The 24,907-nt window shown below is 38.1% G+C and overlaps 1 protein-coding gene across 1 annotated transcript; it reads right to left on the bottom strand.

Annotated features, from left to right (window-relative positions):
• Positions 1 to 1,678: 1,678 nt before the first annotated feature.
• Positions 1,679 to 21,889, bottom strand: LOC148877592 (sodium/calcium exchanger NCL-like). Its single transcript, XM_088942193.1, has 7 exons — positions 21,183 to 21,889; positions 19,285 to 19,470; positions 14,601 to 14,782; positions 3,559 to 3,704; positions 3,167 to 3,443; positions 2,767 to 3,069; positions 1,679 to 2,160 (listed from the first exon to the last, which is right to left on the bottom strand). The coding sequence occupies exons 1-7, from the start codon at positions 21,571 to 21,573 to the stop codon at positions 1,912 to 1,914; spliced, it is 1,734 nt and encodes a 577-aa protein (XP_088798319.1). The 5' UTR covers positions 21,574 to 21,889; the 3' UTR covers positions 1,679 to 1,911.
• Positions 21,890 to 24,907: the final 3,018 nt, after the last annotated feature.

Here is a 24,907-nt window from a genome sequence, read left to right on the forward strand (position 1 = left end):
TGGAGCTTTATTGGCTTCACATTCGCCATTAAAATGAAATCCCAATTTAAACTCCAGAGGCTTGCATCAAAAACTCTATCTGGATCAAACTTTGAATAGAACTTCACCATAAAGGAGTTACCTCCATGGTCAACTATATCAGATCCACTTCTTAACTGCCAGGCTTTGCATAGGTAGTCTTTCAGTCCTATTAAGCGAAACAATTTATCGCATCTTGATTATAATTAGACCTGTTCATGGGCCGGTAACTTGACAGGCCAGCTTGGCCCGGCCTGATATCTTTTGGGCTTGGACAAAATTTCAAGCCCATGGGCTCGGGCTCGGGCTCGGGCTTTAATTACCAGTCCGACTAGTTTTTGAGCCGGGCTCGAGCTTTCTCAAATAAGTCCAGCCTGATACTATTACATATAATAGAAATATACATTATTTATATATAATAACTATATATAATATGTTTTATTTATAAAGTTATTATCAATATTAATTTACTATTCAGGAAATATGAATTAATTTATTAAATTATTAATAAACTAATATAATATTAGTTTATTAAATTACACAAAAAATAGGACATTTTATGTGCAGATTGGACTTCGAACCTTATACAAGAGCTGGGCTCAGGCTCAAGGTATAGGCCCGAAGGTCGGGCTGGGCTCAATCTTGGGCTTAGACATTTTCTGTTGATAAAGAGGCAAAGCTCATCTCGGCCCATGAAGAGGTCTAATTATCATTCACTTGTCATACTCCTCCCCACTCCTTACATCCTCTTTTTTGGCCACTAGTTTCATTGAAGATTTGTTATGGAGCATAGTCACAAAGCTTTGGTAGATCATCCTCTGGTTGCACTATCCAATCCATTTGGAAATGAAGGAATAGCACCGATTGGGATCGGTGGGATAGAAAAACTTCAGTAGGGTAGCACAAAAGAGAGAACTCCCGAAGGAGAGAAATGTTTAGGCCACTTCTTCAAATGGCTTTTTGAGAAAGCTTTTTATTTTATTTTATTTTATGTTTGGCTGGTCGTAAGCTTATTTGTTAAAAATAGCTTCTCGCGGACATGAAAAGCTAAGTTGAATTTTTTTCCCGCTTTCTCAAACAAGCTTGTTTGAGGCAAAAAAAAAAAAAAAACATCTTGAACCTTTTTACCAAATGATTTTTGATTTATTGAGCTCCCCCAAAGAGAAGCACTCCCAAATGTGGCTTAGGGTTGGGTTTGCAAGACTCTGCAGGGTCTGGGGAGGGCTAGCCCAGCCCAACCAACCTGGAAGAACCAGAGTAGGCTGCCCTGCTTTTTTTATTATTATTATTATTTATTTATTTATTTATTTATTTATTTTTTTTTTGGGGGGGGGTGGATTGAGGCACAAAAGCACTGGTGTCTTGTGTGATGAATGCAGGGGTTGATTCCAGGTCTATATGAACAATTACCTATCACTTATCAAAGGATGAGCTACCTAAGACCTTACCATCTCTTGTTAGCCGACACCTTTAGTCAAGACCTGGTCTATTGATTGAGATTTAAAAAACACACCCTTAAGCCTGGTTTCCCTACTTCTGCCTTCCTTTCCCTACCTTCTCTTTCAAACCAAACACGGCCTAATATTTTCCCTAAACCCACGTACTGGTTCAGATCACCAACTTGTTCCATTAGATGTAAATAGATTGCAGGAAGCAAACATGCAACAGAATATTTAAGGATTTATATAAAATGTCAATCTTGGTAAACATTTCCACAAGGTGCGAAAGACTTGCTAAAAGAAATACACACTAGGCCATGAACCAAAAGAAAATACACACTAGGAATCTGCAGAAAAAGTGGAGGGGGTGGGGGTGGGGGTGGGGGTAGAAGCCTAGAAGGACGATTTGATTAGGAATCTCTACCGTCAGTTTGCCTCTTGTTATTTGACAAGTCTATGACCACCCAAATACATAGTCAAGAACATAAACCAGAACCAAGGAAAATGGGTAGAGCACAAACGCCACCGAACAGGTCCATAATGGGAAGGTCGTGCGGAAGCTAGCAAAGAGACCCATTACTATACAAACTATAAGAATGACGAGCACTTCAGCAGAGAAGTCCCATGTCAAGTGCCTCACATAAACAAGTGCTAGGAAGACCGACAGACAAAGGATGTTGTTCATGGTTGCTGCCCCATAGATCTGCAGAAAATAACACACAGATTATAATCTTTTACATAATAGTGGGTCTTTCAGTTTTGCAGTTCCTAAAATCATTATTACATATACAGGATGTTGACAATAAACAGTTCTTGTCGTTTCATATGTTCAATTAAAAGTCGGGATTATTTTTGTTTTGCACAGTTCTGTGAAATAGGAGAAATTTATTCCATTGAGAATGTATGAATATCATAAATTATGTCTGCAAAAACATTCTAAGCTGCTGCTGCTGCTCATGATGCTGATGATAATGATAGAAGACTGGTGTAGATATCCATTTCATTTATATAACCAGTCCTAGTAGTACTAGATCTGGAATCCAATGCTATTCCCACATGTCCTGGAACAAGCTCCAGATTGTGAAGAAAAGCAGAAGCATTTTTCAAGAATCCAGCCAAAAGAGAGGGGCTAATGTGTATGCACTGAATGCATCCAACTGACCATAATATAATTTTTTTTTTTTGATAAGAAGTATCAATTCATTCAATATAAAAGTACAACCAGAGGCTGTACAAAGGAGATGGTTGTTTCACATTTCATATATACATGCTATATTTGTTCAAAGCTATTTTAAAGGAGGAAACATACCTCAGAAAATGTTAAAGAAGCAGTTTTCTTCTTCTTTCGGCTGGCAAAAATAAGTGCCGACACTGCCTCACTAGAGTTGGTAGCCAAAGGCAATGCAATAAATGAGATGAAGAAGGAAGGAATACTTGTAGCACTGGAGAAATTTTGAACAGCATCTACAAGGGGATCTGCAAATGCAGCTGCTATAGCAGTTCCCAGAAGCAACATCAACACTGCTTTAATAGAAGTCCACTTGGGATTTTCAACACCCTCTATGACATCATCACTGGCATCTCCAAGCCGAATATGTTCTTGCCTGGCTTGCTGTATGCATTTCAGAAATGTTAGAACACTTAAGCTAAGATTAGAGAAACACCTACAATAATATTTAAAAAGAAAATAAATAGGAAAGAAAAATTACCTTATGAAAACCATCTATATAACGTAAAGTATGAGAACCAGAAAAAGGAACATAATCTGTTGAACGCTTGGCTTCATACAACCATTTTTTTATTCCTTCGACGAACTCTTCCTCGTTAAGCAAATTATCATTAGATTGATCAAAATCTTTCATTAATTTTTCAGCAGCATCATCCCGATTTAAATCTATCTCTTCAAGTTCAATTCCAATAATCAGTGCTCTTAACTCAGGAATTGAAAGGTATCCATCCTTATCTGCATCAATTTGCTTAAATAACCTGTGATTGTATTGACAAGACAGTGATCAAGTAGGCACTAGAGGATATAACAATCCCTACTTATTGAGTGCATAAAAAAAGGGAATATGAATTTTGAGAGGTTTAACAAACTAACCTTTTTATAATATCTTCATTAGGTTCACCATCATCTTTGAGGAGCTTCCCTAATGAATGCTTTTTCAGATATTTCAAAATTCCAGAGATTACATGCTTATGCTTTGCATATTCAAGTCTTCTCTGCTGAATCCAAGGTTGAAAGACCTAAGCAAGATTATATGAAAGATAACTCAGTTAAAATAGGAAAGAGTTATAGTTAATATCATAATTCCAACCTGCAAGATGATAAGAGGATTGGAGTCCATCTAATAAACACTAAAGATACTTCAATGGCAGGGACATAAAATAATTATTCAATAAATTTTAAAAAGTACAAGTAAAGCAACTTCACTAAATTATGAAATAAAGGACAAATCAGTGTTAGTAGGCACTATTGATTTTCATGTCAGCAGTTACCATATCAGAATCATAGTAAATAAATGCATTATCATTATTATACAACATGCATATTTTGGTAATTATGGATTTATTTACAGAAACCTTGTGCCACGACAGCATTGATGAGTAAGAAGAAATTAGCTGTCATATTATCAAATATATTGCCTAGTAAATTTAAAAGCCTCCAGGTGAGAAGATGATTCCTGTAACTTGGTATGCCATGCTATTATCAAACAAAATTTATTAAAACTAATGTGGAAACCATTTGATACTGGTGCATTGTCGCTATTTATCTCTTTTATTGCTTTCAAAACTTCAATAAATTCATGCTTCAATTCTTCTACCTGCCAGTCTGCAAAATGTATGCTGTTAGTGTCTAGTATGTAGGAGTAACTCTGTCTTTGTGCTTGTGGTTGGTTGCTGCAGTTTCTAAGCCCTCCCCCTCACTTCTGATGTCAAAATTCAGCAACAACAAAGAGAACAACTTGATGTGACTTGGTTTTTAGTGGGGCTGAAATCTGAATATGAACCAGTGCGGGCTCAGATACTAGGAGGGTCAGCTCTCCCTTCTTTAAAAGAGGTGTTTGCTCGACTCAGGAGGATTTCCATTGGATCTACCGAGAACCCTAATATTTCCGATAGATCAGCTGTAGCAGTATCCAGAGGCTGTGGTGTTAGAGGAGGAGCTCAGGGAGCTCAGTGTGGCCGTAGTGGTAGTGGTGGACCGGCATATGGTCGGAGTGGTGGTAGTGGACCTACATATAACCGTGGTGGTGGTCGTACCGAAGGTCGAGATTCATGGGGAGCCCGTGGCAGAGGACGTAGTTCGGGTCCAAGGAGGTGTACACATTGTGTTATGGATAGACATACCATCAATTATTGCTATGACTTGCATGGTCCACCTTCAACTTGGACCAATCATGCCGTGACCAATGACAGTAGCTTCAAACAGGAGAGCCATCAAGTACCTCCTACATCCACAGATGTTGCTGGGAAGGAGATGATGAGTATTACCCGTGATGAGTATGAGAGGTTAGTACAGGCCACATCTCAACAGAACACGACCACTCTCGCACACTCAGGTATGGCTTGTCTAGCATCCACACCCCATCCCTGGATTATTGATTATGGAGTCTCCGATCACATGACTGGAACTACAGGTGTGTTTTCTTCCCTCTCTCATTGCCCAACATCACAATCTACTACCCTTGCTAATGGTTCCACATCCTTCATTTGTGGTGTTGGTAATGTTGACCTGGACCCTGTATCCCTATCCTCAGTTTTGTATGTCCCTAAATTTCCTTTTAATCTTATGTCTATTAGTAAGTTGACCAAGTCTCTTAATTGCTCCATTACCTTTTACCCCTCTTCGTGTGTTTTTCAAGATCTCAAGGCGGGGATGAAAATTATTGGAGGGCATGAAGCTGGTGGATTGTATTATCTTGATGGTGGTGGAAGTACATCAACAGCTCTCCAGTCGTCCCTCTTTCCTCTCTAGTGGCACTGTCGATTTGGTCATCCTTCACTGAAAGTTTTGAAATCTTTGGTTCCTTCATTGAGTCATCTTTCTGTTTTGGATTGTGAGTCGTGTCAGTTGGGGAAACATCATCGTGTTCCCTTTAGTCCTAGAGTTGATAATCGTGTATTGAGTCATTTTTCTTTGGTTCATTTAGATGTTTGGGGTCCTTATAAAGTGATGTCATACAATGGATATAAATATTGTCATTTTTGTTGATGATTATTCAAGGATGATGTGGCTCTATTTAATGAAAGAAAGAAGTGAATTGTTTACCATTTTCCAAAAGTTTTATGCTGAGATTCGCAACCAATTTGGTGTTCACATTAAAATTTTTTGTTCCGATAATGGTCGTCAATATCTCTCTTCATCATTTCAAGACTACCTTGACCAACATGGCACTATCCATCAGACTTCATGTACCTACACCCCATAACAAAACGGGGTGGCTGAGAGAAAGAATCGTCACCTCTTGGAAACAGCTTGGTCCCTCATGCATCACATGAATGTTCCCAAATCCTTTTGGAGTGATGCAGTGCTTACTTCCTGCTTCTTGGTTAATTGGATGCCCACGTCTATCCTTGATTGTCATTCCCCATTCACCACATTGTTTCCTACCTTGTCTCTGTTTCCTCTCTCTCCTCGAGTTTTTTGATGTGTTTGTTTTGTTCATAATCTGGGGCCAGGAATGGACAAGTTAGATGCACGGTCTATTAAGTGCATCTTCCTTGGCTATTCCCGGACTTAGAAAGGTTATAAGTGTTATCACTCTAGCTCTCGACGTTCCTTTGTATGTGTTGATGTTACTTTCATTGAGTCTACTCCATTCTTCTTGGGGTCCGGTGATGTTTCTTCCTCCTCATCACCTCCTCCCCTTCCTCTTCCAGTTTTAGACTCTATTCCCCTTGTTCCTGTAGTGACCAAGTCTTTACCTCCGGTGCCACTACCTGTTGAGCGACCACCGATCCATCACGTGTATACACATGTATACACATCGCCCACATGTACCAGCACCTCCTCCAGCTTCATCATTGTTGATAGATCCAGCAGCTGTTACCACACTAGCCCCGACCCCAGTATCTGATCTTGATCTTCCCATTGCCTTGTGGAAAGGTAAGCACAGTTGTACCCTTCATCCTATTTCTAATTATGTTTCATTGACTCACCTTTCCACTTCCCATCGCCAGTTTATCTCTTTGTTATCATCTGTTGTTATACCTAAGGATGTCTAGGAAGCCCTTGCCTCTCCAAGATGGTGTTGTGCGATGGAAGAAGAACTTTCAGCTCTGGCTCACAATCATACATGGGAACTCACCACTCTTCCTCCCGGTAAGCAAGTTGTTGGCTATAAGTGGCTTTATACGGTTAAGTACTTACCTGATGGTAGTGTAGAGCGGTTGAAAGCTAGATTGGTTGCGAAAGGGTATTCCCAAACCTATGGTATTGATTACGTAGAGACTTTCTCCCCGATTGCTAAGATTGGTTCAGCCCGTGTTGTGATTTCTCTTGCTGCAATGTATGATTGGCCCCTCTATCAGCTTGATATCAAGATTGCCTTCTTGCATGGTGATCTGCTCGAGGAGGTCTATATGGAACAACCACCAAGGTTTCTTGCTCAGGGGGAGGATGGTAAGGTGTTGGCTACTGAAGGCTATTTATGGACTTAAACAGTCTCCTCGAGCATGGTTTGGCAGATTTAGTGAGGTAGTAAAGAAGTTTTGTATGAAACAGCGCCAAGTTGACCATTCCGTCTTCAGTCATGACTCTCTGGTAGGGAAGATCCTATTAGTGGTGTATGTAGATGATATTGTTATCTACAGGAACATTTTCAGACAAAGGACCTTGGTAAATTGAAGTATATTTTGGGGAGAGAAGTAGCAAGGTCCAAGCATGGTATTAACTTGTGCCAGAGGAAATATGCTCTTGATTTGCTTGAAGAAACAAGTTTGTTAGGTGCTAAACCAGCTGAAACTCCTATGGAAACAAACACTAAGTTGAGTAGTGATATGGGTGAAGTGGTTGAAGACCTTGGTAGATACCGGCAGCTGGTAAGTAAACTGAACTACCTAACCATCACTCAGCCAGACATTTCATTCGTAGTTAGTGTGGTAAGTCAGTTCATGTAGAAACCTCTGGTTCCACATTGGGATGCGGTTATAAGGATTGTGAGGTATTTAAAGGGGGCTCCTAGTCGCAATTTGATATATAGAAGTGGTGGAAAACTTGAGATAGAAGGATATACTAATGCTAATTGGGCCAATTTTGTATCTGATAGGAGATCTACCACAGACTATTGCACTTTTCTTGGGGGTAATCTGGTGACATGGAAAAGCAAGAAGTAGACAGTTGTGGCAAGAAGCAGTGCAGGGGCAGAATATAGAGCTACGGCACATACTACTTGTGAATTAGTGTGGCTAAGGAACCTTCTACAGGAGATGGGATACACTGTTGATACTCCAATGAAGATCTACTGTGACAATCAAGCTGCAGTTCACATTTCCTCTGATCCGATGTTTCACGAGAGAACCAAACACATAGAGGTTGACTTTCACTTTGTTAGAGAGAAGGTGATGAGTGGAGTGATAGACACTACATATGTCAACACAGGGAACCAGTGGGCAGATTTGTTTACTAAAGGGTTAAGTCGGGGGAGAGTGGACTACATATGTAACAAGCTGGGATTATATGATATATACTCTCCAGCTTGAGGGGGAGTGTTAGTGTCGAGTATGTAGGGGTAATTCTATCTTTGTGCTTTTGTTTAGGTGTTGATGTGTAAGTTTATGTTAGATTTAATGTCCCTAACTTAAGTAGGGGTATATGTGACTTTTCCACATTATTTTAGTAATATAAAATACATTTGGCCGCATGGGAGAGTGAACCTTTTCTCTCATTCGAAACAGAATCTTTTCTCCTTTTTTTTTCTCTTCTGCTCTTCTCCTCTCTCCTCTCTCCCTTCCTGAACTGTTATCAGTCTAACAGGCAGACCGAACAATAACATACACCATTCAGTTTTCGTATGTTGACCTATTTTTCCCTGAAAAGAGCTAATATAGCATTCATGATTCCTTTATCTTACACCAACTCTCCATTTATCCTCAACCATTTAATTGTGTGGAGACCATTTGATACTGGTGCATTGTCACCATTTATCTCCTTTATTGCTTTCAAAACTTCAATAAATGGTTGCTTCAATTCTTCTACCTGCCGGTCAGAAAAATGTAAGCCACTCAGTTTTTGTATGTTGACCTATTGTTCCCTGAAAAGAGCTAATATAGCATTCATGATTCCTTCATCTTACACCAACTTTCCATTTACCCTCAGCCATTTAATTGTGTTTTCCAAATTTCTTACATTGGCAATTTTATGGAATTACTTTATGTTGTTATCTTCTTTGAGCCAGTAACATTGCCCTTTGCCTCCACTTGATCTCTTCTAGATATGTCATCCTCTCACCCTATTGTAACTTGGCTTTGATGAAACACTTGTATTCCTGTTCATCATTATTAGAGGCCCAGACATTTCAATCAAGCCTATCAATGAAACACTTGTATCCCTGTGTTTGTCAACAGCTCTTGGGATGCCCCTACTCCACTGATTTTAATTTTCTATAGCCTATTCATGACTGAACATTACAACATTCATATTAGAATTCCATTGTTCTTTAATGTAGCATAAGAATCATTTCTTCTCAAGCCAAAAGCTTCTAAATTGGAAAGGGGAGGGGCCTTGATCAGGACCCTCTTCATGCAATGCTTGTGCCTTTTTGTGTGACGAGACCAAATTTGGAGTAAATAGCTCATGAATGTATGAAGGAGGTGCCTGAGATGTTCCAAGAAAGAAGACAGTGGTTTCATGCCTGAGTTGTAAACCAGCAAGTCAACAAAAGGTGGTTAATGCTTTTTTCCACTCTTGAAACAGAGGACTCACACATGAAGGATAAGCACCAGGATTTATGTCCCCTTTGGAGCCTCTCACCTGTGCTGATAATAGTTTCTTCTATTTTCTCCTTACTTTTAGTGATATTATGATTCATGTCAATTGCTCATACCAACATTTTGGAAACTGGACTGGACTGGGGTTTGTCAATTTGGACCATAGACTCTTTCTTTTTCGTATTTAAAACTTAACCGGCCACTGGAAAAAAGTCTAATGGTCGAAGCATCCAAAAGTCCAACTTCTCAAACTGCTTGGCAGTTCCTAAATCTGGACCCATCTATTACTCCTTTTTCTAAATATTTTCAGTAAGAACTAAAACATTTATTTAAAATCTGAAAAAGTAGGTAAAGGGTGCAAGAAAAATACAAGAATTGTACAGAAGGGCCAAAAGATTTTTATTAAAAATAGGAAAATTTCTTAAACTACCCCTACTGTTTAGCTAATTGACAAACTGTACCTTACTGTTTAACTATTGTCTTGCACCACCCCTACTGTTTCTGACAATTGTCATGGCCGTTAAATTCTAACAGAAAGGATGAAAAGTCAGTTTTATCCTTCCATTAAATTCCATCCATCTTTGCTCAAGCGTCGGCACCTCTTTCCTGGTTCCAAACCTGTCATCATCCCTGTGAACTCTTGCTTTTCTTACCCGGGTTCCTTGCAGATTTGGTGCTGGGATTCCTGTGAATTCTTGCTTTCTGAAAAGCAAGATTAAAGACTTTTTTTATCAATAACAGTGAATTTTACTAAGGATTGAGAAATTATGTAACAAAGGAGGAGCTAAAAAATCTTAACTCCCTAATAAACCAATGTACACCCAAACCGTAAAGCAATTACAAAACAGCCCAAAAAATAAAGTTTCTGTTCACCCCTTGACTAGCTAAACCATCTGCCAATGAAATTGCACTTCTCTTTACCCATGTACAACGAACTTCAATGTCCTTAGTCAGCCACTTAAATTTCCTCTTTTCATTGCTGTAATTCCAGAGCTTAGAATTGTCCTCTTTCAGCCAGTTCACCATAATTTCAGAATCACCTTCTATGGTCAATTTATTAATATGCATGCCCTTAACCCTTTTTACCCTTTCAAGAGCTCCTAGTATCTCAGCCCTCAAGGAATCTCCCACCCTAATTGGACCAGAATACATAGCTAACAGATTCCCTTTTTTATCTCTTATCACTCCCCCTATTCCAGAGGGCCCTGGATTGCCCATATTGCTGCCATCAAAGTTCAGTTTGGTAAAGCCGTGAGGTGGAGGGGTCCAGCAAGATCTTAGCAAGATTGAAGACTTAACTAACAACAAATCTCGACAGATCCGAGTTTCAACCCCAAAACATCAACTCAAATATAGAAACTAATCCAATTACAAAAATTTACCTTCCGTGAAGAATCCAGCACTTGAAAAACAGCACCTTCATAGATTTCCTGTTAATGTCGGTAACCTTCCGGCATCCATTCGTTGTCCCTTTGACGGGAATATTCGACAAAGAATAGAGTGATGAGAGTGGCATAGAGGAGCAGCAGTAATAACCGATTTTTTCAATTGGGCCCTCTCCGCCATGGGGGACTCACCTCTTTCTATCGGGGGTGATGGAAGCAGTGTTAGCTCTTCAAACAGACTGCATTTCGATCTCAATTTGCCTCCTCCTAAGTCTGAGTTGGCCCCTCTGTTGGACCCACAGGCAGTAGAGGAGGAGAATCTTCGTCTAGGCTGGGATAACACCAAGCTCACTAACATGTGAAATGCGGAGCTAAGGCAGCTTCAAAGAGGTGGGGTAGAGGCTCCAAGAAGCGGAGCAGAGGCTCCATCCTTATAGATTTCTCAGAGTTAATCACACCTGATCTGATCTCAGAGTTAATCAATATATGGTGTTTAGTGTTCTTGAAGGATCACATCAGAATCCTTGAGTTCATGATAATGGAAATTAGAGGTTATGGATTGCAATTGCAAAACCCAAACAGTTGAGATTAAAGATGAGTTGAATTGAGTTGATTCACATGCAACTACAAACAATTAATTGATCAATATGAAATGTCAGAGCTCATTGTAAGTACCGGTAGCCAGAGATTAACTCTGAGCTCAAGGCTCCATCCATTTGGGTTTCTCGATGTTCTTATAGATCAACCCAAGTACGTCTTTCAACAGGTGAAATGTTAGGCCAACTTCGTGCAAGTGACCGTCGATGGCTCCATGAGAATTGACAAGAATGGTCTAGGCCGCTGACACAAGATGGAACAAAGGACGTTCGATGGATTTTTCAGGGTAAGCTCCGACGATCATGGTTGCTGCTCCACTGAAAAGAGCCTGACCCACAAGAGAATCCAAGTGGGTGTCAGAGGGTCCCTGGAAAGTGATAGTGGTGATATAAGAGAAAATGACAAGGACACACGTGTCGGCGTTGTTCTCAGCGAGGTGAAGCACAATGCCACCGGTGAAGTAGCCCTATTGGTACATCATGAATCGTTTGATGAAGGGGCGGAGGCTGAGGAGTTTGGTGAGTTGGTAGCCAGCACCAGGCATGTCTACACTGGAGGTGGTACAGAAGATGGATCCTTCTAGCAATGCCACGGTCTTGTGAAGATGGATGAATTCAAGCTCTTTCAATCCAACACCAGAATCCAGTAGACCTGATATCAACAACCTGCCCAGCAACCAGTCCCTCTGACCCAATCACTCTTGCTAGTTCCCTGACCACACGAATGATCTTTGAAGGCAGAACCCCAATGGTTGCCGTGGTGATGTGCTCGAATATGAAGGCTAGAAGAAGAGGATGAAGAAGATGATAAGAAATGGCCTGAGGGGAAAAGACGAACAGGGTAATATTGGGTTTTAAAAGAATTATGTGTCACATAGTGTCACATGTGTACAGGTTTTGACGGAATATCAATGGACCATAATGACAGGGGTAGAGCTAGTCAATTGTCAGAAACAGTAGGGTGGTGCAAGACAATAGTTAATCAGTAAGGATACAGTTTGTCAATTAGCTAAGCAGTAGGGGTAGTTCAAGAAATTTGCCTTATAAATAAAGAAAAATGAGATCCTCCCACTTCTTCCTCTTCCTCTTCCCCTTCCTCCTCTTAAGGAGGATTATGCCTCCTTATGTTCAGAAGGCTTATGCTCTTACATTCAGGACTACGCCTCACACCTCTAGGTAGTGTCACGCCTCCGTGTTTTAAAACATTAACTTGAGCCTCTGAAGAGTCATTTTCTGAGAACTCAAAGGTCCATTCAGTGTACTAAAAGAAATTCCAACCCAGTCTTGACTAAAGAGTAACCCAACAACAGCTCTCCAATAAATCCAACCAATCACCCCCAATCTGGATACAGTATCAGCCAAAGCATAAATTAAATTCTTTAAGCAAGTATATATGAGATGTTCACCCTAGACGCAAGAACTTTAGCTTCTCTAAAGAAATGCCTCATCTTCCAAGGTCCCTTAGTCCATGTGAAATAAGGTTTCCCAGATGCTTAATAATTTCATCAGATACTATTTAAGGTGCATATGACATAATTATGATAACTATCTCTTCTTCCAAGTCTCCCTATAGTATTAAGTACTAACATATATGGTTTAATCCCTTAAATCTTTATCTTCTATTTGATATTCTCATTTGATTGCCTAGCCTAAACCTCCTACTTTGGAGATATGTGACTTGTAATCTCCCTCTGTGATCCTTTCACCATTTATTTAAACCTAGAGCAGTGTTTTAAGACAATCAAATGCATACTACTTTTCTTTACACAGGTTCAATCACATACTGAGATTAGATCAAATCTGAATCTTCTTGCACAAGGCTTTTTTGTTTCTAGGGGCCTTCATTTGCTTCTCGGACTCTCTTGCTCTTCTCTCCCATTTGATATATTCCAAATTTCCAATACATTTCCACTGTATTTTTCCCTTACTTTCTCATATGAGTCCTTTTATTCATAATGCACAAGATATGTACTTGTGACAACCTCCAAAAGAAGCTTCAAGGCAGGGTATACATCTATCCAAATGTTTGCATCATGTGCTATAGTGAAGGTGAATCAATAGAACATCTCCTAGTCATTTGTAAAGTGGCAAAAAGTCTGTGGCAATACTTCCTTTTGCAAGGGGCAGACTTAGCTGGACTCCCCAAAATTTTGTAGAAGAGTTCATTTACTCTTGGCAAAGGCTGAAGATCAAAATGGGCAAGAGAGGAAGATGTTTTTGGAAAGTGGTTATCCATGCTGTCATTTGGAATATTAAGGAAGAAAGAAATAGGACAATTTTTGAAGAGAAATATTCTTCCTTGGAGATTCTAAGAGGTCAAGTCCTAGCTAATCTTAATAGCTGGATGGTGAATGGTAAAGTCTTTGCTGGTTTCAATCTGGGTGACTTGCAAAGAAATTGGTGATTTAATTTTGACTTCCCTGTTTCATCCTCAACCTCCTATTACAATCATCCCAAGACAAGAAAGTGAGTATATCATGAACTTTGGTGGAAGTTTCAGGAAGACTTATGGAGGGTTCACCTGAAACTGCAATTGGAGGCCTTTTGTGCAGATATTATGGTAACTTGGCTTGGGTTCTTAGTGGTCCTTACATGGAAGATAGCACAACGGAAGCAGAGACTCGAGTCCTCCTTGAAGGCCTCAGATTTGCCAAGTTGCAGTAGTTTAGATCCATTGCAGAGGAAGGGGACTCAAGGAATGTCATAAATTGGGCATCTGGACATATTCCCGATCCTTGGAAGCTCTCTCACCTTCTGTTAGAAATTCATGAGATTTCCTCAAGTTTGCAGTGCAGTTTCAGATGGATTCCTAGAGAGTTAAACCATTTGGCAGATAACCTACCAAAATCTGGGTTGGGAAGGGACTTTTTGTATAGCTCAGATACTTCACCAAATATTTAGTGGCCTTTGTTTTTGTTTTCTTTGTTGAGAAGGCCATGTACATCCCTCCATTTCTTTTAATGAAATCAGTTATCTTTTCTCAAAAAACAATAAATACAAATATAATTCACTTTTGCACATCCAAATTATTACAAAAACCATATTTGCATCAGAAGGAACCATATTTTTTTCATGCTGATTAATCCAAAATGTAAACCAATTCTCAGAATCATTATCTGTATGTCCCTCCAGTATACTTGACAATTAAAAATAAACTTCTTATCTGATAAATCGAAAAAATATAAGAAATGGATACTTGATTTTTTTCTAATTGAGAAAAAAATGAATACCTGATAAAGGCAGTAAGAGATTAATAATGCAACGGAAACAATGAATGCAATCAGGACTGCTAAGTGTCTTCCAGAAGATGAATGCAAGATTTGTGGTAGTTGTACAATGATAAATGGGATAACAGATATAACCATGATTCTTGCAGCATAGCTAGTCCATATATCAGTACTAATACCAGATCCTGCAAAGATGGATAAATTATAAATTGTGGGTTATGTTGTTTCTAGATAAAAAGGCAGGATTTAGCAGTTGCTGCTATAGATGTTGATTGTAAACACCAATTTCACTCTATGAAGGTTCTCATAAAAAAAAGGACAGTTCAATAGAAATGTTTTAAGAAACAATTCAGATAATCAATACAAGGACAATTACAAATTATAGTACAATAGTTATGAGGTTTCATATAACTTGGCTTTGGGAAAAAGAAATCTTTAAAGTGAAAGTCAAATGCAAAGTTGCAAACAAGGGGTTAATAGGGTTCAATTGTTTTGGGCCTTTTTGTAATTTATTGTTTATGCTCTGTAAGAGGATGCACCTCCCACCTCTCCATGGGTGTCTTGTAATGTTTGCTGATTATAGCTATTTTAATAAGATTTGAAGTTTAATTATCAAAAAATAAAGTTAAATCAAGATCAGAAAGAAATGTGCTTTGTGTTGCATTTTTATAAGCAACAGTAATGAAACAATGATTCATTGCTTGTAAGAAAAAAAATTACATCCTGTCCAGAGTTTTTGATAGGTAGATACAAGAAATCATCAAGGAGCAGTTGCTTGATGCAATGGTAAAATCACAGGCTGACATGTGTGAGAGTGCAGGTTTGAGTTTGAGAGCAGCCACTTTGTCCAAAAAAGTTTCCAAGGTTAGGTCTGTATCCAGTCTATCCCTCAGATGGCCCAAACTAGCTGGAACCAAACATTGGGTGATGGCCTTGATACAAAGAAAGCATTAATAATGCTGAGTTCAGTTGCTGAAATTGAGTTCTATTATTCATGAATTGGTCCAAGCATTCTCCAAACAAGATTTTCCCTTGTTACTCCTAATTTACCCAAGGAGTCAAGTCAGTCAGTTAGACTGTTGATTGATTACGGTGTCCACTTGAACGAGGAGTTCAGATTGGGAGCTAAAGTTCTGGCTTCTCTATCTAGAAACCTTAAGTGTCCAAGGTATTTAACCAATTCTTTGTGTTGCATTTAACTCATGCTTTGCCTACAACACCATGGATTTTTCTGCTGAGTAGGGATTGCAACTTGGGCCAGGTTAACCTGAACCCATCCCAAAAGAGTTGGGTCAGGTTGAAATTTGGGTTGGGGTTAGGGTTGGAAAATATGAAACTGACTTAACTTTTGGTTGTTTGAGAGTTGAGGCCTTGGGCAACATGACTCAACCTTAACCCAACATTTCTCCATATTTGTATAAATAAACATTATATGAAAATATTTTGTTTTTTATATCTTTTGAAGGGCTACACAACCAGGGGCGGGGGAGTAACCCATCCCCCAACCCATAACCCCTCCAATCCAGGTGCAGGCGGGATTCGATCCCAAGTCTCCACTACAACTAGCAAGAGACCTTACCAACCACCTACTTGGCACCTATCCATATGAAAGTACATGTATATGTATGCATGCATGTCCATGTGTACGTATGTTTATATGCAACCATGCTTGTATGTATCCCAATATGTGTACCAACAATTTTAAGATAAAAAGCTTTCTAGTATAACATAGGTATAATATTCCTGAAGCACCGTAACTTTGGCTTTGTACATACTACATATAATAATGATAAAGTCAATTAACCTTGATTCTCAAGTCTAATATCTATACTACTACTAAAAGTGTGAATGGGAGTGTAGAACTTATGTTTGACTAAAATACCCCAATTTTTTAATTTGGTCCCTCTTTCATTGTAAGGGCAGAAATTTAATTTGAACAACCACTTTTGTCCTCATTCAAATCCCTCTCATTAAGTCTCATATTTAAGGTATTAACTCCCATTAAATTCATTGAATCCTATTCTTGACTAGAATACCCATATTTGTAATTTAGTCTCTCTCTAATTGTGAGGGCACAAAATGTAATTTGAACTATTGGATTTCTCCTCATTCAATTCCCTCTCCTTAACTCTTATATTTATCGTATTAACTCCCATTCTTTTTATTGAATCTTGTATTAATTGACCATATTAAAAAAATAGGTTAAGAGTGCTTCCCCCCCCCCCCTTCTTTGTACTAAATTTCTTCTTTTAATAAACTTGGTTCTGGTATTGATAAAAAAAGACCATATTAAAACATAGGTCTGACAAAGAATAATTGTTTTTGTTGATGATAGAAATAAAATACAAATTTAAAATCAACACAAAAATGAAGTTGATTTCCTGTTTGGTGGTGAGTCAACAATTCAACTTTTTGGGTCAAATGTGTAAACCCTTGTCGTCATAATTAAATAATACTAATAACAATAATAATAATAATTATTAATAATAAAGATGAAAACACACAAAAGTTATAAAAATACAAAAAAGAAAATTGTAGGAAACATTTGGGCACATCTCCAATATGGTATATTCATCATATAAACAAAAATAAGTGTGATAAATAAGAATAATTTTTATAAACATAGAAATATAAAAAAAATGTAGAAAACTTCTGAAAACATATTATTTACCATCATCATCATCAAAAATTGTCACATGCACACTTACTAGTTTTAGTAAAAAGAAGTGAAGAAATCAAACCCAATCTGAACCAAATCCAATGTCATTGGGTTCAATTAGGGTTAAGGTTGACCTCAATCGGATCTAACCCAGTTGAACATGAAAGTGAGTTCTTGCATTATGCATTCTATTTAGCACATTAAGCAATAGGGTTCTTCTGCAAACTGAGGTACTGAAGTGCCTCATGAACAGAACATAATACAGACTCTCAGTGGATTAGATTAACCCTACAGGTCAATCCTGCATCCAAGCCATTAAGGTGCATGCAGTAAGTAATTTTGTTGATGCCAAACTGTCATATGTTGATGTCAAACTGTTATACAAACAAATATTAATATTTAAGTACTAAAAATGTAAATTGTATTCCAGAATTTCATCTTGCCATTTTTTCATTTCTTTTCTTTTCATATCTATGTTTTATTAACATATATCTGATTTACAGAAGTAACACAAAAGGGCTTTCAAATGCACTGGAATATGCACAAACAGAACTTACAAAAGCATACAGCAATTACTATAAATCTCATGTTCAAAGCCCCCAACCAGCTGGTTGGGAAGGTCTCCTGCTGATCGTAGCAGAGACTTGGGATCGAATCCCGCCTGCTCCTGGGTTGGGGGATGGACAACCCCTGTTGTGTAGCCCTTCAAAAGAAATAAAAACAAAAAGCCCCCTAGTCAACTCATCAATTAAATAATTACACTACCTTAATTTACATTTGAGATGAGAAAATTTGGGAGGCATGGAGTCTCTTTTTACTATTCATAGTATCACGAGTCGACATTACATAACCAGAATACCTCATGGTTATGCAACCTCAATTGCACATATTTCAACAATAGGTCACACTACACAAGGAACTGCTAGCTTCTGTTACCCCTAACTATCAATGTCAGACCAACTTACAATATTAAAGTTAAAATGCATTCAATCCTTGAAGGCAATAGCCATTTATCATTTCAAATTCTCAGACCAGTTCATAATGTCATGACTTGCACAAAATTTGACATAGGCTGTCCCACTGTGATCACAATAGGTTTACTAAGCTCCATTTTTGAAGCCATAGTTGTTAAGGCACCGAAATGAAGCTAGGCAACAGGGGAACTAGGCAACCCCTAAGCAATGGATTTTTTGAAAGTAGAAAACCTAAATCCTAGGATAATTTGCTAGGGTCCATAACAACCAAGCAATCATCTTTCACCAATAATTACCAATAATCTTCATCAAATAAATATCAACATCATATCAAAACATAGAAATTAACATATTCATGAGAAGAAAATGAAGAAAGAAAAGAAAACACTGTCATGGAGCTCTTAATTTGTCCTTTCAAGAAGAGGAAGGTAATCATAGAAAAAGGAAAGGGAAAAACAGAGAAAATAAAAATGAGAAGGGGTGGAGCCCCCATTTTAGTCCCAGAAAAAAGAAGCAAATAATGGGGCAGAAGGAGGAGGATAGGATAAAAATCTTCAAGTACTTGCTTATTGGTTCAGATAAGTTTTCAAGGATTCAACACAGCATCCACTGACTTGTGTGTTGATCAAAGCCTCACAAATAAGAAAAATAGTAAAAATAAAGGAAAAAGAAGGAAATAGTATATTTTTTTAAAATATAATGTATGAAAATATTATAAACCAACAAAGTGAATAAAATGGTGTAATAATGTCTATTGTAATATTATAATCTCACAAAGTAAAATATACAAAAATATTATATGGCATCTTATACAAAAACAACCAGGCACTTGGGCAAGCTAAAAGAAAGCGCCTGGCAAAGCAACAATGATAGCTGTATCTCTAGAGGCAAGTTCAGACAAACATGAAGCATATAAATATAAGTTGGCAAAGCATGCTTAATGCATGCAAATTGGAAGGGAAGTTCTTTTTTCAGCATTATCCAACTAACTAGAATATATTCTTCTTCATGGTGGTGATAACTTGCTCAAAAAAAAGATAATGCAGGAGCCTACCAACTAAGCTTAGTCTTTTTGTATCTTGTGAATCTACTGCAATTGATTCCTCAATATCACATTTGCCAACAACAACACAAGATCCCCAAAGTAATGTCAGAAGCATGACAGTTGATCCAGCGAGTAAGCCCATTCCAACCAAAACCTGACTCTGAGCAGCTTCTTTACTTCCAGAGAGTCCGGAAACTGTGGAAACACAAGAAAGTAATAAGAATCAATCCAAAAGGCCAAGATTAGATGCATGATTAGAATTGGTTCCACAATAACACCTCAACTGGAATAAAAAACATGCATAGAAAAGTAAAACGTCTTTACATATTATATAATATTGGAGAAAAGGGATACTTCAATAATATGAAATGGAATGAACTCAATAGAAAATCAATAGGTGGAAAAAAAATTATTATGTAGGTAAGAAAACCCTTGAAGTGGAATTGGCATCAGTACCTGCATCAAGAGTAAACATATTCCAGCACTTCAGTAGACACTAATATTTATCCACAACATCCTCAAATCTTGGATACTACTGCTGGCCTAGAGGAATGAAGTAATTTTTACCAAGTTACATGCAAGAAATGAGGCAAGTTAAATGGAATTCAAGATATAAAGCAATTGTTTAGCATGGAGGTAAAATCTCAGGCTGATAATCATGAAAAACAGGTTTCAGTCTGAGAGTTGTCCCAACATTCTAAAAATGATTGACATTAGGTCTTTATCCAGTCTAACCATCCAAGAAACAGGATTAATAGGATCAGCATTGGAAAGGGACATTTTTTCACTCCCAATGAAAGAGAAATCTTGAAGTTGGATTTAAGTATATTTGTTGATGTGCTGGGCTTGGGTTGAGCTTTTGCCAAATTTGAATGGGCCCGGCCTGAATCCCAAGCCCAAAGCAGTGTAAAATGTTAATGGGACAAGCCTGAAGACCAGCTTGTGAACAGGCCTAGATGTAATGCCCATAGTCATCAGGGGGCATCAATGCAAGGAGGCATTTTCTGAGGAACATCTTTGCATCCTATGGTGTTTGTATACATGTTAGGCAAGGAAAAGGGTAAGATGATTACTGTACCATATATTGTATATTATTGCATTTTATATTTTTATCTATGCTCTACAATAAATAACACTACTTATACTAGTATTCTTTTCATTAAAAAGACTTTACAACATGTTTACCACATGGGGTGTGTGTGTTTATCAGAAATCTCAGTGGAACATAAATTCCCTTGATCATGTTACCTACCTGAAAATAGAGTGTTGTTCAATTTCCAAAGAAACTCTAAGAATATCAAGCAAAATAGAACAAGGGAAAGAAACAAGTACACATAAGAATTTCCAAGTAACTAGAGGAAAAATGAGTGTTAAACTAAGTGTACAATTCAAACTTAAGGCAGCAGGCCAATCAAGAAGTATAATAAAAAATTTAGCAAACAACTCTATTCTGGGCTATTTACTCTACATCAAGTTGAGATCATCACGAATTATTCATGCTATGGCCATAAAAGACCAAGTTGCTGCATCGACTATATGTAAAAAAAAAAAAAAAGCGCATCCCTTCAAGGAGATCTACATTAGAAGGTAATATATTATTACAATCATAGCAAAACAATGAGGATTTAACAAAAGGAGAAAAAGAAATCTAGATCGATAGTCAAATTCAAGAAGTGAAAAAAAATTCCTAAAATGAGAGCATATAAGTTTGTAATATAAATATAAGCAGGTTAGTGACAGGCCCTGTTTACTCAATAAAATGCGTAGTTGGTTAATCTTAGACAAGATTTTCCGGAAGTTAATTAAACAGTCGCTCTCGTTAGAAAAAAAAAAAAAAGGAAAGAAAAAAAAAAAACAAGATACAGAGAGAGAAATTAATAGCAAAATGAATTGATAAAGAGGTTTACCAAGGATGAGCATGGCATCAGGAAGAGCACCAAGAATAGGAAGGAAAAGACCACCAATGAGACCAGGGCCAAGGATCGCGAGCAGAAGCTCACTTCCATCTGAAAGGTAACTCGCTGCAAGGAACATCAAGTATCCGTATACAATGATGAGGAAGAGATTTCCAACAACCGTAGTGGTGCAGGGGAGGAAACCGTACGTATTCTCACAGCTCTCGGACGCACGAAGCCTCTTGATAAGTAGGAGCGGAGATTTTGTCTGGGCATTATTGATCCCATCGGAAACCAGATCAAAATGCGAGCTCTCTGTAATAAATCGACTCCAGCCGACGCCGGCGATTGCCAGAATGACAATGAAAACGAACACAGAGTAAAGGAAACGTTTCTTCGCCATTAGAAAATAAAACCGCAACTGTTCATCTGTTCGTGCTCTGCAGTTTCTTCACTCACAGTCTTTCACAGGCACTGATTCTCCATTCGTTTCTCCACCGTCCACGCTCTTCACCCTGCAATGAAGATAAGAGGGAAGTATGCAGGACTCAAAATGAGAACACTGGAGAGAATTTTCACTGCCCACGGGTTTTCCGACTTTTCATTTCCTAGGATTATCGATTGCGGAAAAACTAATCTTAAAAAAGCTCTGATTTGACATCGGGGAATCAACTCAACTATCAGGCATGGAAAAACGGCACCGGTGGTCGGTACTCGGTAGTTACTTTCAATGGAGAAGCTTTATTAATTGTTGATTGCAATTGATTTCGGGTCAACCCGATATCTTTCCGGGTCCTGGTCCAGCTGGTTCACGGTCACGGCCTTTGGTGTTATTGCTCTGGCCCCCCTTGGATCGGATGAAGCAATGTGAAAGTGGGGCAACAGTAAAAAATGGGTTATGAATGGCCGTGACGCATTTATCTCTGGCTCCTTTTAATTAGGACGCAAGCGCCGTTGTTCAACTAACGGACACGTACTCACGTTAACGTCAGTTTGAGGAAAAGTTTGCAGAAGGGAAAATTCTCAATTATTACCTACGTGGCTACGTCTAGTATCATTTTGATCCCGAAATTTTAAAATTCGACAATTCAGTATAAAAATTTTTTAAATGTGATACTTCAGTACTTGCCATTAACCGGTGATTAATCAAGTAAGGTTTAATTAAATTGCTTTGACCGTTCAGTACTTGCCATTTTATTACTTGCGGAACCAATAATAAAGTTCCACGCCAATAATAAAATACATGTAGCCTGCACCATTTATAATGGGGCCTATGAATTTATTATTCGCATAGAACTTTATTATTGGTTTCACAACATGTTGAAAAACTAAAGCATTTAGTTAATCCAAATTTCTATTAATCAGTCACTAAGTGATTTTAAAAAGACACAAATATCCTTTGAGTGTTATTTAAATTTCTTTATCAATTTATCTAACTATTAACAAAAAAAATTATTAATAGTCCAAAAGCATTATCTCTTCTATTCAAGAAAGTTGGAGTCACTAGAATGCCTAATTAAACATAACCCTAATTTTTTTGAATGAAAGAAATAAGGATTTGGGGTCATCAATTTTTTGTCAACATTTAGATGGTTGATAAAAAAAATTAAATGACACTCAAAGAGCATTTCTATCGTTTTTACATGTCACTCGGCAGGTAAAATGCTGATAAATAATAGGTACTGGATTGTTATATTTTGAAAGTTTGGATATTGAATTGTCGCATTTTAAAGTTTAGGGACCGAAGTGTCACTAGTCACAAAGTACAGGGCACTAATAAAGAATTTTCCCTTTAATATAAACCAGTTATGTATCCATCAACAGCAAACATTGAAGGATGCTTGGTACAACTTCATGGGAGGTTCAGCCCTCCGGTATGAGTTCAGATTACCTGCCAACAAAACATGTCCCAACCCTCTACCAACACAATCTAACACCGCACATCTCATATATGGCAGGTCCCACTTTTAATGTGGGTCCCAATCTGGTAATGAAATGTGTGGTCTTAGATCAAGTTGGTAGAGGGTTGGAACATGTTTTGTTGGCATAAGATCTCAGTTGTCTTTGATTTCATGGGCGTTTATTGAAAAAAAGCCACTATATCAACAACATATAGGTGTTGGCGTTTATTGCATATGAAACAATTATTTGGTTTCCCTATTCATCAAATAAATGGTAGAAAATTGAAACGCTATGATTTTCATGCATGAGACATTTGGGAAAATGTCAAATTTTTGTTTTCCCCCAATGCCCCATGGGTTCTTGAAACCAAATGCTGATTAATACACTTTAATGGATATTATTTTAAGGTAGAAACTAAAAAACATTTAAAGTGTTATTAAAACCAAATAACAAAAATAGGAAATGTTTAAAATGAAAAGATATAAATAAACGACCTGTTCATAAACGTCCATATAAGCAAACACATAGTTCATCTCCTTCGATATAAAATCACTCCGGCTAACACTGACAAATCCAAAGAAACTATCTACATACCTACATGGTATTATGAATGGGAGATATTTGTGATGTACGGAGATAATGTATTGTACCCTTGTGGTTAAACGCGGTCAGAGTTATTGTGGAGAAGAGATCCGGAGTCTGTAGAAGGTCAAGGAAATCAGATTGTAAATCGAAAACCGAGTGTAAGGGCCCGTACCGGTTGAATGGAGCTGAAGGAAAGAAACGGTCTAGCGGGCCCCGGTTGTCGGTACTGAATAGTAAATCGTCGATAGGGACTGGTAGTTGAATAATTCAATGGGTCGGGTCCCCATTCTACTTTTTTGGATGAAAGATGGGTCCCATTCTATCATCCAATTAATGCTCGGTCAGTCGGTTGCTCACGAGTGACGACATATTCACTAACCCAGTTTCCATGATTCCATCTAATCTCCGCGATCACTACACGTGAGACCCACGCACTCTACTCGGTCTCAGAAAAGAAGTAAGAACCTGAATCCGCGTGCTTGAAGCCAAATGATATCTCCCCATTCTACTTTGGTTTGCATTTTTCCTCCTTTTTTTTTTCGCAGACAGCGCCCGGCGGTCTTGGCCCACTGAACCGGTCTTCTGCTTTATTTTCGCCGGCTTAGTGGTTCAACTTCAACGTTCAGAAAGAACCAAATAAAGAATTTGATCAATCCAGAAACTTGAAAGTAGAAAGTGGAAAGTTATCAGTGGGTCGCCCATGTTTAAGAGAATACCATGGAATTTGAAAAATATCTCATGTCTCATGATGATCTAACTGGATCAGAAAAATAAGAAACTAGAACTTCCAGAGTATGTAGTCTGAGCCAGTGATGGAGCCCACGAAATTGATTGCCGGTTGGAAGGTTGCAATTTTTAAATCTCTCTTCCCTGTCCATGTGTGATGGTCTCTTTCCTTGGTGTCGTTTGTATTGCACAATTACAGAAAGGCCTCCTGCTCACACTACAATAGGTTTTCTCCGGCCCAATGATCTAAAATCTAGTGGATTAAAGGGGCCACAACTGGATTCATCATTCTGCCAATCCGTTGAAAGTTGCAACGTGGCAACTTTGGCGGATACCTTTGCATTTTTAAATGAAAATTTAGCAAACCACAAATTTCCTTTATAATGGAGGTGAGCGGAAAGTTGTGTAAATTTTGTATTAGACAGGAGTGTAAATCATAATTACGGAAAAATAAATGCAAAATAGAAGCATGTACAAAATCTGGTTCAGAATTGCATTGCACTTCTATGATTTATATCCAAAAG

Source organism: Nelumbo lutea, chromosome 1, assembly GCF_056320005.1.
Source record: "Nelumbo lutea isolate HS-2025 chromosome 1, American lotus-T2T, whole genome shotgun sequence".
NCBI lineage: Eukaryota > Viridiplantae > Streptophyta > Magnoliopsida > Proteales > Nelumbonaceae > Nelumbo > Nelumbo lutea.

Excerpts from the sequence above, each read along its gene's own strand:
- LOC148877592 (XM_088942193.1), bottom strand. The coding sequence starts at position 21,573 with ATGGCGAAGAAACGTTTCCTTTACTCTGTGTTCGTTTTCATTGTCATT. Across the intron at positions 3,444-3,558 it reads AATGAAGATATTATAAAAAG|GTTATTTAAGCAAATTGATG; the intron begins GTTAGTTTGTTA and ends ATACAATCACAG. Across the intron at positions 2,161-2,766 it reads CTTCTTTAACATTTTCTGAG|ATCTATGGGGCAGCAACCAT; the intron begins GTATGTTTCCTC and ends TATTTTCTGCAG.